This window comes from Sphaeramia orbicularis, chromosome 20, assembly GCF_902148855.1.
Source record: "Sphaeramia orbicularis chromosome 20, fSphaOr1.1, whole genome shotgun sequence".
Lineage (NCBI taxonomy): Eukaryota > Metazoa > Chordata > Actinopteri > Kurtiformes > Apogonidae > Sphaeramia > Sphaeramia orbicularis.
The window spans coordinates 3,421,508-3,435,838 of record NC_043976.1 but is presented as its reverse complement, the minus strand read 5'-3'; the positions used below and the strand labels follow the sequence as shown (position 1 = coordinate 3,435,838).

General features: G+C 45.7%; 1 protein-coding gene across 2 annotated transcripts in view; it reads right to left on the bottom strand.

The window, feature by feature from the left end:
- LOC115411038 (piezo-type mechanosensitive ion channel component 2-like) overlaps window positions 1-14,331 on the bottom strand; it is an 88,843-nt gene that overhangs the window by 49,589 nt on the left and 24,923 nt on the right. For both annotated transcript variants that reach the window (XM_030122971.1, XM_030122972.1), the window contains exons 5-8: window positions 10,768-10,876; window positions 10,071-10,269; window positions 4,834-5,047; window positions 4,472-4,619 (exon numbers count right to left, since the gene is read on the bottom strand). In XM_030122971.1, coding sequence (XP_029978831.1) covers window positions 4,472-4,619; window positions 4,834-5,047; window positions 10,071-10,269; window positions 10,768-10,876 — 670 coding nt within the window. The remainder of the gene's footprint in view (window positions 1-4,471; window positions 4,620-4,833; window positions 5,048-10,070; window positions 10,270-10,767; window positions 10,877-14,331) is intronic.

Genomic DNA, 14,331 nt, shown 5'->3' with positions numbered 1-14,331 from the left:
AGCATTTAATTAATTGGTTGTAATCGGGGTGTGAAGGGGATTTTAAGCAATATAGTAAAAAATGCTCCAGGAAAACATCTCGCACCCCACCTTTAAAGCCTTGGTTCAGTGGTTTAATGGTGACTGATGATGTATTTTTTACATAATTAGGAAGGTGTTCTTCAAGACGTTGAATTTACAACACTTATTAAAGCTGCGTATGACTTTCATTACCCATTTTTCATCAAATCTGTAAAATCTGAGTCATAGCCTAAGTACCACGAATCTGTAAGTCTTTCCTTGATCACTCACCTGAATCTCTTCCCTCACGGTGAACAAAATCAAAGTGTTTTGTTTGTTTGTTTGCAAAGAGAGCCAGTAGGTCACTCAGGCATTTTTGGAAATTTGTTGGGATGTGCAGCACAGCTCCACGCAGCCACATTACGGTTGCAGCAGCAACAAACACAGAAACAGCTTCCTTGCCTCTTGCTACTGCAGCTACAGAAATGCCAGAGTGACCTACTGGCTCCGTAAACAAATGGACTGTTTATGGTGGAGTACACTTCGAAATTGTTCACCATGAGGGAAGAGATTCAGGTGCGTAATCAAAGAAAGACTTATGGATTTGTGATACTTGGGCTACGACTTGGGTTTTAAAGATCTGATGAAAAATTGGTGACGAAAGTCATACACTGCTTTAAGGCTACTGTAAAATACATAACATTTAACAAAACAGAGAATGTTAACTCCCCCTTGAACTGCCACCTTATCGTGGTGGGGGAGTTTGAGTGCCCGAATGATCCTAGGAGCTATGTTGTTGGGGGCTTTATGCCCCTGGTAGGGTCTCCCAAGGCAAACAGGTCCTGGGTGACGGGCCAGACTAAGAGCAGTTCAGAAACCCCTATGGAAAGAACTACAACAAGGACTGTGATGTCGCCTGGTACGGCGCAGCCGGGGACCCACCCTGGAGCCAGGCCTGGGGTTGGGGCTCGAAAGCAAGCGCCTGGTGGCTGGGCCTATGCCCACAGGGCCTGGCCGGGCACGGCCGGGCACGGCAACGTGGGCCCGTCCTTCGGTGTACCCACCACCTGCCGAGGGAACCATAGGGACCGGGTGCATTGTGGATTGGGTGGCAGTCAACAGCAGGGGGCTCGACGACCTGATCCCCGGACGCAGAGTCTAGCTCTTGGGACATGGAATGTCACTTCGCTGGGGGGGGGGGGGGCTTGTGAGAGAGGTTGAGAGATACCGTCTAGATATAGTCGGGCTCACCTCCACACACAGCTTGGGCTCTGGAACCCAACCCCTCGAGAGGGGCTGGACTCTCCACTCCTCTGGTGTTGCCCACAGTGAGAGGCGGCGGGCTGGCGTGGGCTTGTTTATAGCCCCTCAGCTCAGCCGCCATGTGTTGGAGTTCACTCCGGTGAACAAGAGGGTCGTGTCCCTGCGCCTTCGGGTCGGGGACAGGTGCCTCACTGTTGTCTCGGCCTACGGGCCGAACAGCAGTGCAGAGTACCCGGCCTTCTTGGAGTCCTTGGGAGGGGTGCTGGATGGTGCTCCAACTGGGGACTCCATTGTTCTCCTGGGTGACTTCAATGCTCACGTGGGCAACGACAGTGAGACCTGGAGGGGGGTGATGGGGAAGAACAGCCTCCCCGATCTGAATCTGAATGGTGTTTTGTTATTGGACTTCTGCGCTAGTCACAGTTTGTCCATAACAAACACCATGTTCGAACACAAGGATGTCCATAAGTGCACTTGGCACCAGGACACCCTAGGTCAGAGGTCAATGATCGACTTTGTTGTCGTGTCATCAGACCCCTGACCACTTGTTTCGGACACTCGGGTGAAGAGAGGGGCGGAGCTGTCAACCGATTACCACCTGGTGGTGAGTTGGATCCACTGGCAAAGGAGGAAACCGGACAGACTCGGCAGGCCCAAACGTGTTGTGAGGGTCTGTTGGGAACGTCTGGCAGAGCCTGATGTCAGCGCGGTCTTTTACTCTCACCTCCGGGAGAGCTTATCCCAGATCCCGGGGGAGGTTGGGGACATTGAGTCCGAGTGGACCATGTTCTCCACCTCCATTGTCAAAGCAGCTGCTCGGAGCTGTGGTCGCAGGGTCACCAGAGACCGGCACCAGCCTGTCGTGGCGGCAATCCCCAAACCCGGTGGTGGACCCCGGAAGTAAGGGATGCCGTCAAGCTGAAGAAGGAGTCTTATCGGGCCTTGTTGGCTCATGGGACTCCGGAGGCAGCTGATGGGTACTGGAAGGCCGAGCGTGCTGCAGCCCGAGTGGTTGTGGAGGCAAAAACTCGGGTCTGGGTGGAGTTTGGGGAGGCCATGGAGGAGGACTATTGGTCAGCCTCGAGGAAATTCTGGCAAACCGTTCGGCGCCTCAGGAGGGGAAAGCAGTTCCCCACCAACACTGTTTACAGTGGAAGTGGGGAGCTGCTGACCTCGACTGGGGATGTTGGTGGACGGTGGAAGGAATACTTCGAGGACCTCCTCAATCCCACTGTCACATCTTCCATGGAGGAAGCAGAGGCTGAGGTCTCAGAGGTGGACTCGTCCATCACCCAAGCTGAAGTCACTGAGGTGGTTGGACAGCTCCTCGGTGGCAGGGCACCGGGGGTGGATGAGATTCGCCCTGAGTACCTTAAGTCTCTGGATGTGCAGGGACTGTCTTGGTTGACACGTCTCTGTAACATCGCGTGGCAGTCGGGGACAGTACCTCTGGATTGGCAGACCGGGGTGGTGGTCCCCCTTTTTAAGAAGGGGAGGATGTGCACCAACTACAGGAAGATCACACTCCTCAGCCTCCCGGGGAAAGTCTATTCCAGGGTACTGGAGAGGAGGATCCGACCGATAGTCGAACCTCAGATCCAGGACGAACAATGCAGTTTTCGTCCTGGTCGCGGAACACTGGACCAGCTCTATACTCTCCATCGGGTGCTCGAGGGTTCATGGGAGTTCGCCCAACCAGTCCACATGTGTTTTGTGGATTTGGAGAAGGCGTTCGACTGTGTCCCTCGTGATATCGTGTGGGGGGTGCTTCAGGAGTATGGGGTCCGGGGCCCTTTGTTAAGGGCAGTCCAGTCCTTGTATGACCGAAGCAGGAGCCTGGTTCGCATTGCCAGCAGTAAGTCAGACCTGTTCCAGGTGCATGTTGGACTCCGGCAGGGCTGCCCTTTGTCACCAGTTCTGTTCATAATTTTTATGGACAGAATTTCTAGGCGCAGCCAGGGGCCGGAGGGGGTCCGGTTTGGGGACCACAGGATTTCATCTCTGCTCTTTGTGGATGATGTTGTCCTGTTGGCCTCATCGAACCTGGGCCTTCAGCATGCCCTGGGGCGGTTTGCAGCCGAGTATGAAGCGAGCGGGATGAGGATCAGCACCTCCAAATCTGAGGCCATGGTTCTTGACCGGAAAAAGGTGGTTTGCCCTCTCCGGGTAGGTGGGGAGCCCCTGCCCCAAGTGGAGGAGTTCAAGTATCTTGGGGTCTTGTTCACGAGTGAGGGAAGAATGGAGCGTGAGATTGACAGACGGATCGGTGCAGTGTCTGCAGTGATGCAGTCGCTGTACCGGTCTGTCATGGTGAAGAAGGAACTGAGCCGAGAGGCGAAACTCTCGATTTACCGGTCAATCTACATTCCTACCCTCACCTATGGTCATGAGCTTTGGGTCATGACCGAAAGGACAAGATCCCGGATACAAGCGGTTGAAATGAGCTTCCTCCGTAAGGTGGCTGAGTGCACCCTTAGAGACAGGGTGAGGAGCTCAGTCACCAGGGAGGAGCTCGGAGTAGAGCCGCTGCTCCTCCGCGTCGAGAGGGGCCAGCTGAGGTGGCTCGGACATCTGTTTCGGACGCCTCCTGGACGCCTCCCTGGGGAGGTTTTCCGGGCATGTCCCACCGGGAGGAGACCTCGGGGAAGACCCAGGACATGCTGGAGAGACTATGTCTCTCAGCTGGCCTGGGAACGCCTCGGGGTCCCCCCAGAAGAGCTGGAGGAAGTGTCTGGGGAGAGGGAAGTCTGGGCATCCCTGATTAGACTGTTACCCCCACGACCCGGCCCCGGATAAAGCAGAGGATAATGAATGAATGATGAATGAGAATGTTAACTGTAATCTGGAAAATCTGGAACTATCTGAACTACCTGGAAAAACAAACAAAAGGTATGTTTCAGGTATTTAAGTTATACATTTGAGATAAAAACACTGATATTTTCTCTAGTAAATGTAGTAGAATATCCAGGTATTTTAGGCAATTGTGTTTTAGTAGGAGGACGAGGAAAATATCTCTGGATAAATTGTGACATTTTCCAAGATTATAAAGTCATAAATTTGTAAGAAAAAAACAAACAACCTAAAAACACTTAAAAATGTATTTAAGAAAAACTCAAGTTTATGAGGAAAAACTTGAATGTTCGACATAATTAAAGTTGTACATTTACTATATTTATTGCCCCAGAACCAGACTTGGACTTCATCTCACCTGGTTCCTCCACAAACTGGCCACAGTGTGGTAGAGCAGCAGCAGCATCAGAGGACTGCTGAAGTGAAACCAGTGGAGGTCAGAGTTCACCTGCAGCCTCCAGGGGGCAGCACAGTCCACCGACACCACCGACACCAGGCCGAACACACTGCAGAAGAAGAATACCCGCAGATCAATACATTTACTGATCACAGCAAAAACATCCACTGATCAGCACGTTTACTGATAACAGCAACAAAAAACCCCACAGATCAATACCTTTACCGATCAGTATCAGGTGATGTATTGCACAGTGGATAAAAGCAAATTACCGGCTTCACAGTTAATCGATAATCAACATGGTTGCGGTTCAGATGCGTTACCTGGCAGAGGTGCGGTTGGGTGGCCACGCCTCTTGCAGTGACGGCAGCTGGTAGCAGTAGAAGAGGAGGAAGTGGGAGGCGGAGTAGAGCAGTGACACAACAGATGCACACCTGAAGACAAAGGGAGGGACCTGACCTGACCACGCCCACCAGGTGCACAACACCTGGAAACAGAGCAGGTACAGGAAGGACGGGAGGGACGGAAACACAATACCTGAGGACGAGAGGAGAGGAGAGAATGACTGGGTTCTTCTGGGTTCTACTGTTCACCTATATGCATTCTACTGGGTTCTTGAGTCCCTTCAATCCAACAGTGAAAATTTCCAGTCGGGTTTTAGGGAACATCATAGTACAGAAACGGCACTGGTAAAAGTTACCCATGACCTTCTAACTGATTCAGATAAAGGACTTGTTTCTATACTGGTTTTATTTGACACTGTCAACCATCACATCCTCCTGCAATGACTGAACCAATCAATTGGTATTCAAGGATCACCATTAATGTGGTTTAAATCCTATCTAACAGATCGTTTTCAGTTTGATTATATTAACAATTAATCTTCTCAGTGCACCACAGTTAGTCAGGGAGTTCCTCAAGGCTCAGTTCTTGGACCAATAGTGTTTATCTTATACATGCTTCCTTCACATAACTTAATAAGGAAACACTCCATCAACTTTCATTATTACGCTGATGATACACAGTTATATTTATCCATTAAACCTGATGAAACCAATCAGGTAACTAACCTACAAGAGTGCATTAACTCACTCAGACAAAACTGAAGTCATTGTGTTTGGCCCAAAAAATGTTAGGGAAGCAGTGTCTGGTTAAGTAGTTCCCATGGATGGTGTTACCCTGGAGCTAGGGCTGGGCGATAAAACAATAACAATATATAGAAAGAAATAACTTTTCCTCGATAGAAATATCGATACAATTTTGATAGAATTAATTCGTCCATGTTTTAACAGACATAAGAACAGCCAATCATAATTAAGTAGCGCCACAGCGAACCAATCACGCTAGAGCCACGTCAAGTTAAGTTGATGTCCACCGCACAGGTGTTAGAGCCAGCCATGGCACACACGCTAATGTTTGGGCTGCAGTGGGAGATAATGAGTGTCCCCTCAGGATAAAATCTGACCAAGAACTCAGGCGACCAGGTTACTGAAAAGTAAGGGTGTAAACGGTGCATTTGTTTGTACCGAAACGTTTGGGGTCGGGGCCTTCAATACAGAGGTGTACCGAACAAATACATGTAGCCTATGGGAAGAATGCAAACACTCACCTCTCCACAAGAACCATTTTGGAATAAAGACTTTATTTATTTGGAGTTGACCAACAAATTTAATGGTCTATTTTGTTTGTGTTCTCTATTAAAACTTGAAAGCTTTTGCCTGCTGGTCAGACTTTTAGTTTAGTTTTATTTTCCTGTATTAAATAGGTACATATATGTATGCACCATATATTCTTCGGCACATCTGTCATGTTCAACCTCTGACATAAAATAAATCATATTTAAATCAAAAATAACCTTCTGATGTCTTCACATCAAACTTATGAGTAACAGAGAATTTAAGCTTGACAAAAACAGTGATTTGAGTAATATCATACATATCGATACCGTCTGATATGAAAAAAAATATTGTGATATGATTTTTTTCCATATTGCCCAGCCCTACCTAGAGCCCAAAACCACTGTGAAGAATCTAGAAGTGAAATACTGCTACAATCAGACATATTTTAACACAGAATGATGCAGAAAAATGTATCCAAGCATTTATTACATCCAGGCTAGATTTTTGTAAATTCACTTCTCTCAGGCTGTCCCAAAAAGTCTTTAAAGACCCTTCATTTAATTCAGAATGCTGCTGCCTGTGTACTGACCAGAACCAGTATCGGAGACCATATTTGTCCTGTGTTGGCTTCTCTGCACTGGCTGCCTGTAAAAGCTAGGATAGACTTCAAAATACTCCTCCTCACTAACAAAGCCCTTTAGGTCCAGTCACCTCCATATCTGAAAGAGCTTTTAGTTTCATACAGTCCATCTACAACACTACACTGTTAACATGCAGGCTTACTGGTGGTTCCTAGAATCTCCAGAAGTAGGATGGGAGCTAGTGCCTTCAGCTATCAAGCTCCTCTATTGTTGAACCACCTCCCTGCCTCAGTCTGGGAAGCAGACACCCTCTGTACGTTTAAAGGTGAACACACACCAAACCGATTTTTGGCGGTCAGACATCAACAGGCAGTCTGGTGAGGTTGGTGACATGAGTCTGCTTGGTGTGTTCCATGCAATTGGCCATCATTAATGCCGTTGCGAGTCTTTTTGGCCAATTCAACATGTCATTCAGTTGGACCAATCTGACAACCAGTCAGACCAGTCTGAGAGCTGATGACCCCAGTATCTTCTTATTACTAGCATTCCATTCAACAAGTACAAAAACACCCCTTCTTGACTAATCAACACTCTCTGCTGACAACAACTGACGACAGCGAGCTCTGTGTTTTGGTCTAGAGAGATGTTTCATCATTTTCCGTTTTTACGTCTTGTGCAAGCGCAGAACGTACACGCAAGTCGGTAGTCGATTTGGTGTGCTCTTCACACTTTTTTGACTGTGTCGGGGAGACGAGAGCCGACTGATAAGTCAGGCTACCTTTTCTAACAATGATCAGCAGTCAGGTTGGTGCGTCTTTGCCTTAAGAGGAGGAAGAAAACTGTCCTTCATGATAAAGCTTATAGTTTGGACGGATCAGGCTGCTCTTAGTTCTGCTGATATAGGCTTAGACCGGGAGACTCCTCATCATACACTGAGCTCCCCTCTCCTCCTCCTCCTCCTGACTGACCTCCTCTCTGCTCCTCCTCCTGTTTGACCTCCTCTCTCCTCCTCTTTTTCTCTCCTGCCTCCAGCATCATTATTCATTTATCAATATAGTTGTGATAGTGTTTACATATAGTTACATGGATGGTAGAGGTTATTGGTACTAAAAGCTGCAGTAGTACACTGCCCTGCCAAAAAAGTCACACATGCAATATTTCACTGCACCACCTTTGGTTTTGACTACAGGAGACATTCACTGTGACATCTTTTTTTTGCCACATAATGTTTTTGTAGTGTCACAATAAGGTTCATAATATTTTTTCCATCCATTGTTGCATAAATTTTTGATTACTGATGATGAGAGAATCGGACCACTGCATCAAGTCTTCATCACATTCCAAATTAGAGTGTGGACTTCATGGAGGCTAATCCGTGTGTGAAAATGATGTCTCATTCCCCCTGAACCATTCTGTCACAAGCCGGATGATCCTGATCAATCCTGGCATTGTCCAGTCTTTTTGATGTTAAAGACATGAGAGGCTACTTGCTGCAGTTAGCGTTAAATAAACAGCCTGGCCAAAAAAAAGCAACTGCCTGGATTTAACTAATCAAAGAGTTCAGATCCTTCCATCAGTAAGTACTGCAGTGGTTAATAATGTTTCCACTGTAGCAAATTATTTAACTCTGAGAAACACAAAACCACAGTGACGCAGTGCATGTGCAACTTTTTTGGGGGCCAGGCAGTGTAAGTAGTTAGTAGTATTAACAGTTATGGGTATTTTTGCACTAGTTATTGCAATTATACAAGTAACAGCAGTTCTAGTTTTTAACAGTTGTAGTTCAGTATGCTGTGCACCCCCCCCCATCTCTCTCTCTCACTTCCTTCAACCCTCTCTCTTTAACCCTTTAAAGCTCTACCGTATGATGTGGTATTTTTACACTTTTCTTTTGTCATCTTAAAATGCTCCTAATAAGTGTGTGTTAAACTAGAATGTAAAAGAAATCCACCAGGTATTGAAACTCAAAAATGTTTAATTCTCATATATTTCTAATAAAAGTCTGACCAATCATTTTAGTCGGTCCGAAAGAAATAATTGGCCGAACCTGACTGAGCCTCCTGTCAATCATCCATTACGGCCGTCCAGCATCCGATCCATTATCGCTGCCTCACATCCGATATGTGTCCCTCTGAATCTGACGCTTCACTGGCGCTGCTTCTCCTGTCACTGACCACAGTCTACTGACCACTGACCACAGTCTACTGTCTAGGATGTGTTTGGATAGAACTGACATGCACATGTGGAAGGGAAAAAACGGATTTATGAACAGAAACGACAACTGAGGGGAAGAAACAGGAGTCTGATGAATGAAGGATGGAGATAAAAGTCCGGAAGTCAGCTGTACTGGACTGAACAGGTCTGCATAAAGCTCAGCTTTTCTGACGGTGGGACTCATACAGGTACATGTACATGGTGTCACACATGTAAGATGATGTAGGATGAGAATTGTATGGACTATGAAACTTCAAATGTCCACGGAAAATTCGCGGAGGCCGCGCGTTCACAGTGCGCGCGCCCATCCCCTGGGCACTGCAGTGAAGACCCTGACCCAGTACTGCACAGACCAGGTCTACTGATGGAACAGGAGCCGTGGGCCCGCGGCAGGTGGATGATGCATCTGATTACTGAGGGAGGGGTCCGCGGACACGCCAAAATGGACCGGACCTCCACCTCTGCTTCCTCCTCTGTTCCATCGCGCATCAGGAGAGAGGAGGAGGAGCCTCAGAGCTCAGGCAGCGGGAAGGGGGCGGGGCTTTGGAGGGAGGCGGGTTGTTCATGTTCAAACTTTTACTAAGTGCTGTGAGAAATGCCACATCGGTAGGTAGAGCTTTAACTGGTCATATCATGAGATAACTTTTGTTATGATGTAGCACTATATAAACAAATAAAGTAGGCAGAGCTTACTAATACCCCCGCCCAGTCACACAACACTTAGCCCCTCCCACTCACTGATACCCCATCTACCCATGGATTAATTTTGAGTCTTAGCATTCAATCTTTTTCAAAACTTTTCAGAAATTACTTTAAATTTTTAAATTACCTGTCTGGGAACTACTGGGATCAATAAGATTTTAATGGATTTTAATCGTTTCTATTGGCTATCTACTAGAGTTCTAGTGGGATTTATATGCTCCTATTTGGTTCCACAGGCTTTCTGTTCTGTTCATGTTCTACTGAGTTGTGTACTTCTACTATTTGCCTATAAGTATTCTACTGGGTACTACCAGGTTGTACTCACTCTCTGTTAGTGTTCTACTGGGTACTACTAGGTTCTACTACTTACCAATCAGTATTTTACTGGGTTCTGCGGGGTTCTACTGATTATCTGTTAGTGTTCTATTGGGTTTTGCTGGTTACCTGTCAGTCCCAGTAGAACCGTCAGCAGGACTTTCCCTCCTGTTGTGGTCATGTTTCCCAGTATCTGTCTGGTTTTACAAACCAGTAACTCCAGTTCAACCAGAACCCTGTTCCTGCCACTTTCGTTCTCCTCTTCTTCCTCTTCCTCTTCATCTGCGAGAACAGAGTCTTCCTCAGACATCTGTTCCTCTGGCACAGGCTGGAACCACAGACCATGAAACAGAACACACACATCATCACCACGGAAACCACACCTCAGGATGAAGTTGAAGATGAGGATGGAGATGGAGATGAAGGTGAAGACGTGGATGATGATAGGATGAACATGAGGATAAAAGGAAGATGAGGATGAGGATGAGGATGACGATAAAGATGAAGATGAAGATGAAGATGTGATGAAGGTGCCAGTTCCCCTCTGCTGCTCTGGTTTCATGTTAACAAACAGACTTCGACAGATAACCTGATAGAACCTGATTGAACCTGAAGTCGTTTGTGTGAGTGTGTGTGTTTTCTATTGTCACATAACGAGTTTATCTGTAATGAATAACATACTGAGTTACAACTAATAGACAGGAAACATCGTTAAGAAACAAGAGGAGACGACGTAACAAGGTTTCACCTGCTTCATCAGCCTGTGTGTGTGTGTGTGTGTGTGTGTGTGTGTGTGTGTGTGTGTGTGTGTGTGTGTGTGTGTTACCGGCGCGTGCGTCCTCATACTGAGCCTCCACGTCATCAGACCAACGACCAACACGCCAATGTCTGGAAGAACCTGTCGCACTGCAGAGCCCGCATCACTTCCTGTCAAACTGACACAGGAAACCATTCAATCATTCACATCGATTCAGGATGAAGACAAAGGACAAAGGACGAAGACAAAGAATGAAGACAAAGGACGAAGAGGAAGCACGAAGACAAAGGACTAAGACAAAGGACAAAGGAAAGAAAACGAAGGGCACAGGACAATGTACAAAGATGCAAGATGAAGGACAAAGGGCAAAGGACAGAGAACCAAGGACCAGTGGTGGAGAATCCCAGCCCCATTTAAAGTCCTGCCATATACTGGTTCTACCTGTTCACTTAACACTGGTGATTCCACCAATTATCCATCTACGTGGATGAGGAGCTGTGCTCATGAAAAATGGGCTGGTTCAATGAAGGGTTGGAACAAATACATGGCAGGACTTTTACTTTATGGTGCTAGGATTCTCCACCACTGCCAAGGACAAAGACAAAGGGCAAAGGACGAAAAATGAAGGACAAAGGATGAATACTGAGGATACATGGTTTCCACAAATCAGAACTCAGTGTTCACAGTAAAAGGACAAGGTGCCAGATCCTGATCCGGCTGGATCTGGCTCAAATTAAGCCCTGGTTTTAATTCACAATTCACAAAACTGGAGGGTGAACAGAACATAAAAACAAGTAAAATGGTTTTGATGATAACATTTATTGTGTTATTATTTTATACATCATCTTCCTTTTATCAAGAAAATGTTTTTGACTTGTTCTGTCTCTTTTTACAGGTTATAAAGGTTAGTCGTAGCTTTAACCTGTTGACTAGTTAAAGGTTATGATAAAGGAAACTATACAATGATTATGAGACATTTAACAGTATCGACTTCTCAAATCAGTACTTATTTGACTGTTCATCAATCACAAATAGTGTGTCAAGCCTAATTAAAGATATAATTATTCATAAGGGTACTTGTACACAACGTTCTGATAATAAACCAACAATAAAAACAAAAGAGACAAAAACTAAGAAAATATTAACTCACACATTTAAAATGATTTCTAGAGCTGCCTTTTTTTCTTCTGTAAAATATTATTAAAATCAGACATATTTTAACAAAGAATGATGCAGAAAAATTCACCAATGCACTTATTTCATTCAGATTAGATTACTGTAATTCACTTCTCTCAGGCTGCCCCAAAAAGTCTTTAAAAACCCTTCAGTTAATCCAGAATGCTGCTGCTCGTGTACTGACTAGAACCAGTATCAGAGACCATATTTGTCCTGTGTTGGCTTCTCTGCACTGGCTCCCAGTAAAAGCTAGGATAGACTTTAAAGTACTTCTCACTTACAAAGCGCTTCATGTCCAGGCACCTACATATCTGAAAGAGCTCTCAGTTCCATACAGTCCATCTGGAGCACTACGCTGTCAACATTATTACTGAACAATTCCATTTTTCTTTACACATTACAGTTTATTGTTGCACCTTACTGTTTTTCTACCAGTTTTGTATTTTAATACTTGTAATTTATTATGTATAGTGTGTTTCATCTTGTATTCTGTGTTGATCTCATATTCTATTTTTGCTGTCTGTCAGGGATGTAAACAATTAATCGACTAATGATTAATTGTCGATAAGACTTTGCTCAATTAAATTATTAATTGTCGGTTAACGGCCCTTTTCCGCCCGTCTACACCTGTCCGAAGGCTGATGGTTTGTCCGCGCTGTGACGCTGCGGCTGGGATAGGCGGTCATCGAAGCGGATCATGGCGCTGATGAGTTAGAATGTCTTTATGGACATGGTGGACCAAACCCGGACCAGCCTGTCGGTTTGTGGGAGTGGTACACCCCCGAATAAATACAGGCACAAATGTGGGGTCGGTATCGGAGCGTTTTCCCTGGAGGTTAGTGTAGTCTACAGTCAGTGAAAAGTTTCACTTTCACTTCTGCGGGGGAGGGCACGGACTGCACCGTACCCCCACAGTATTACAAGTAAGACGGAAAGTGCGCGTGCGCAGTTACCAACCAACACGCACACATCCCCTGGCCATACTGCGCGGTTGCGGGTACCCCCCCCGACAAAACGCACCCACGTGCACCCCACACACACACACACCGGCGAAAAGCACGCGCGTGCATCCCCCCATCAACAGATGAATTCCACAGGAAACATAGACTGTGTCCAGTAGTTCAATAAATCAATCATTAAGGAATATGACATCATTTTTTCATGAAGTGTATTATCAATATTTAGCTTTTATTCTTATAGACCATACTGAAAAAGAAATTCAGGTTCTCAGGAAAATCGCCGCTCATCAATTAATCGTTAACTGATCGATAAGGGCAACCAACTAACGATTAATGAATTATTCGATAATTTGAATCCCTAATTGAAAGCCTTTTAACTTTTTCTTTTATCTGCTGGTTCAGTGTTTTAACTATGAAAGACAAGAACGGTCTGCATGCTATTGTAAATATATGCTCCCAGATCATTGGAGTCAGACTTAGAGACTTGTCTTCCCTCTGGGAGCTTCAGGTAGTGAGAAAAGCCTAGTCCATCATCAGGACCCTCACCATGTACTGCGTCAGAAGTTTGCCTTAATGCCTTCAGGCTGGCGTTACCGCGCTCCTCAGAGGAGAACCAACAGATATTCAAAATCTTTTATTCCTAAGCTATCACACTTTTAAACTCTGACATAAACCATTTTAGTCATTTTATATGATTTTGTTTTTCTTTTTTTAAATATTAGCGGAACCAATAGGGTCTTTTAGTCTACATTGTTATTTACTGATTATTTCTTGTTGATTATTTAAATGCATGTATTTGTAGTTGCTTTCAATAGTCCTGTATTTGTGCATGGATTTATTTATGTTTGTCACATTGCACTTTGGATGTGGGCTGATGTCTGTGGTATGCTGCAAATGAATTGCCTATATGGGATGAATAAAGTTTTCTGTCATACTGCACTACAATTTCCCAGTTTGGGATCAATAAAGAAAAAGAAAGAAAGAAAGAAAGAAAGAAAGAAAGAAAAAGAAAGAAAGAGTCTGCCTGCCTGTCTGCCTGTCTGCCTGCCTGTCTGTCTGTCTGTGCAGGCTTACTGGTGGTCCCTAGAATCTCCAAAAGTAGGACATGAGCTAGAGCCTTCAGCTATCAAGCTCCTCTTTTGTGGAACCACCTCCCTGCCTCGGTCCGGGAGGAGTCACCCTCTGTACGTTTAACAGAAGGGATAAACTGTCCTTTATGATAAAGCTTATAGTGAAAGCGGCTCAGGTTGCTCTTAGTTCTGCTGATATCGGCTTAGACTGGGAGACTCCTCATGATACACGGAGCACCGCTCTCCTCCTCCTGTCTGACCTCCTCTCTGCTCCTCGTACTCTTTGACCTCCTCTCTGCTCCTCCTCCTCCTCTCTGACCACTGTCACCAAGTGCTTGCTCCTGGAGGATTCTGCTGAATTGGTTTAAGAGTCTAGTTTGGACCAGCTCTAAATGTACAGTGTCATGACATAACATTTGTTATGATGT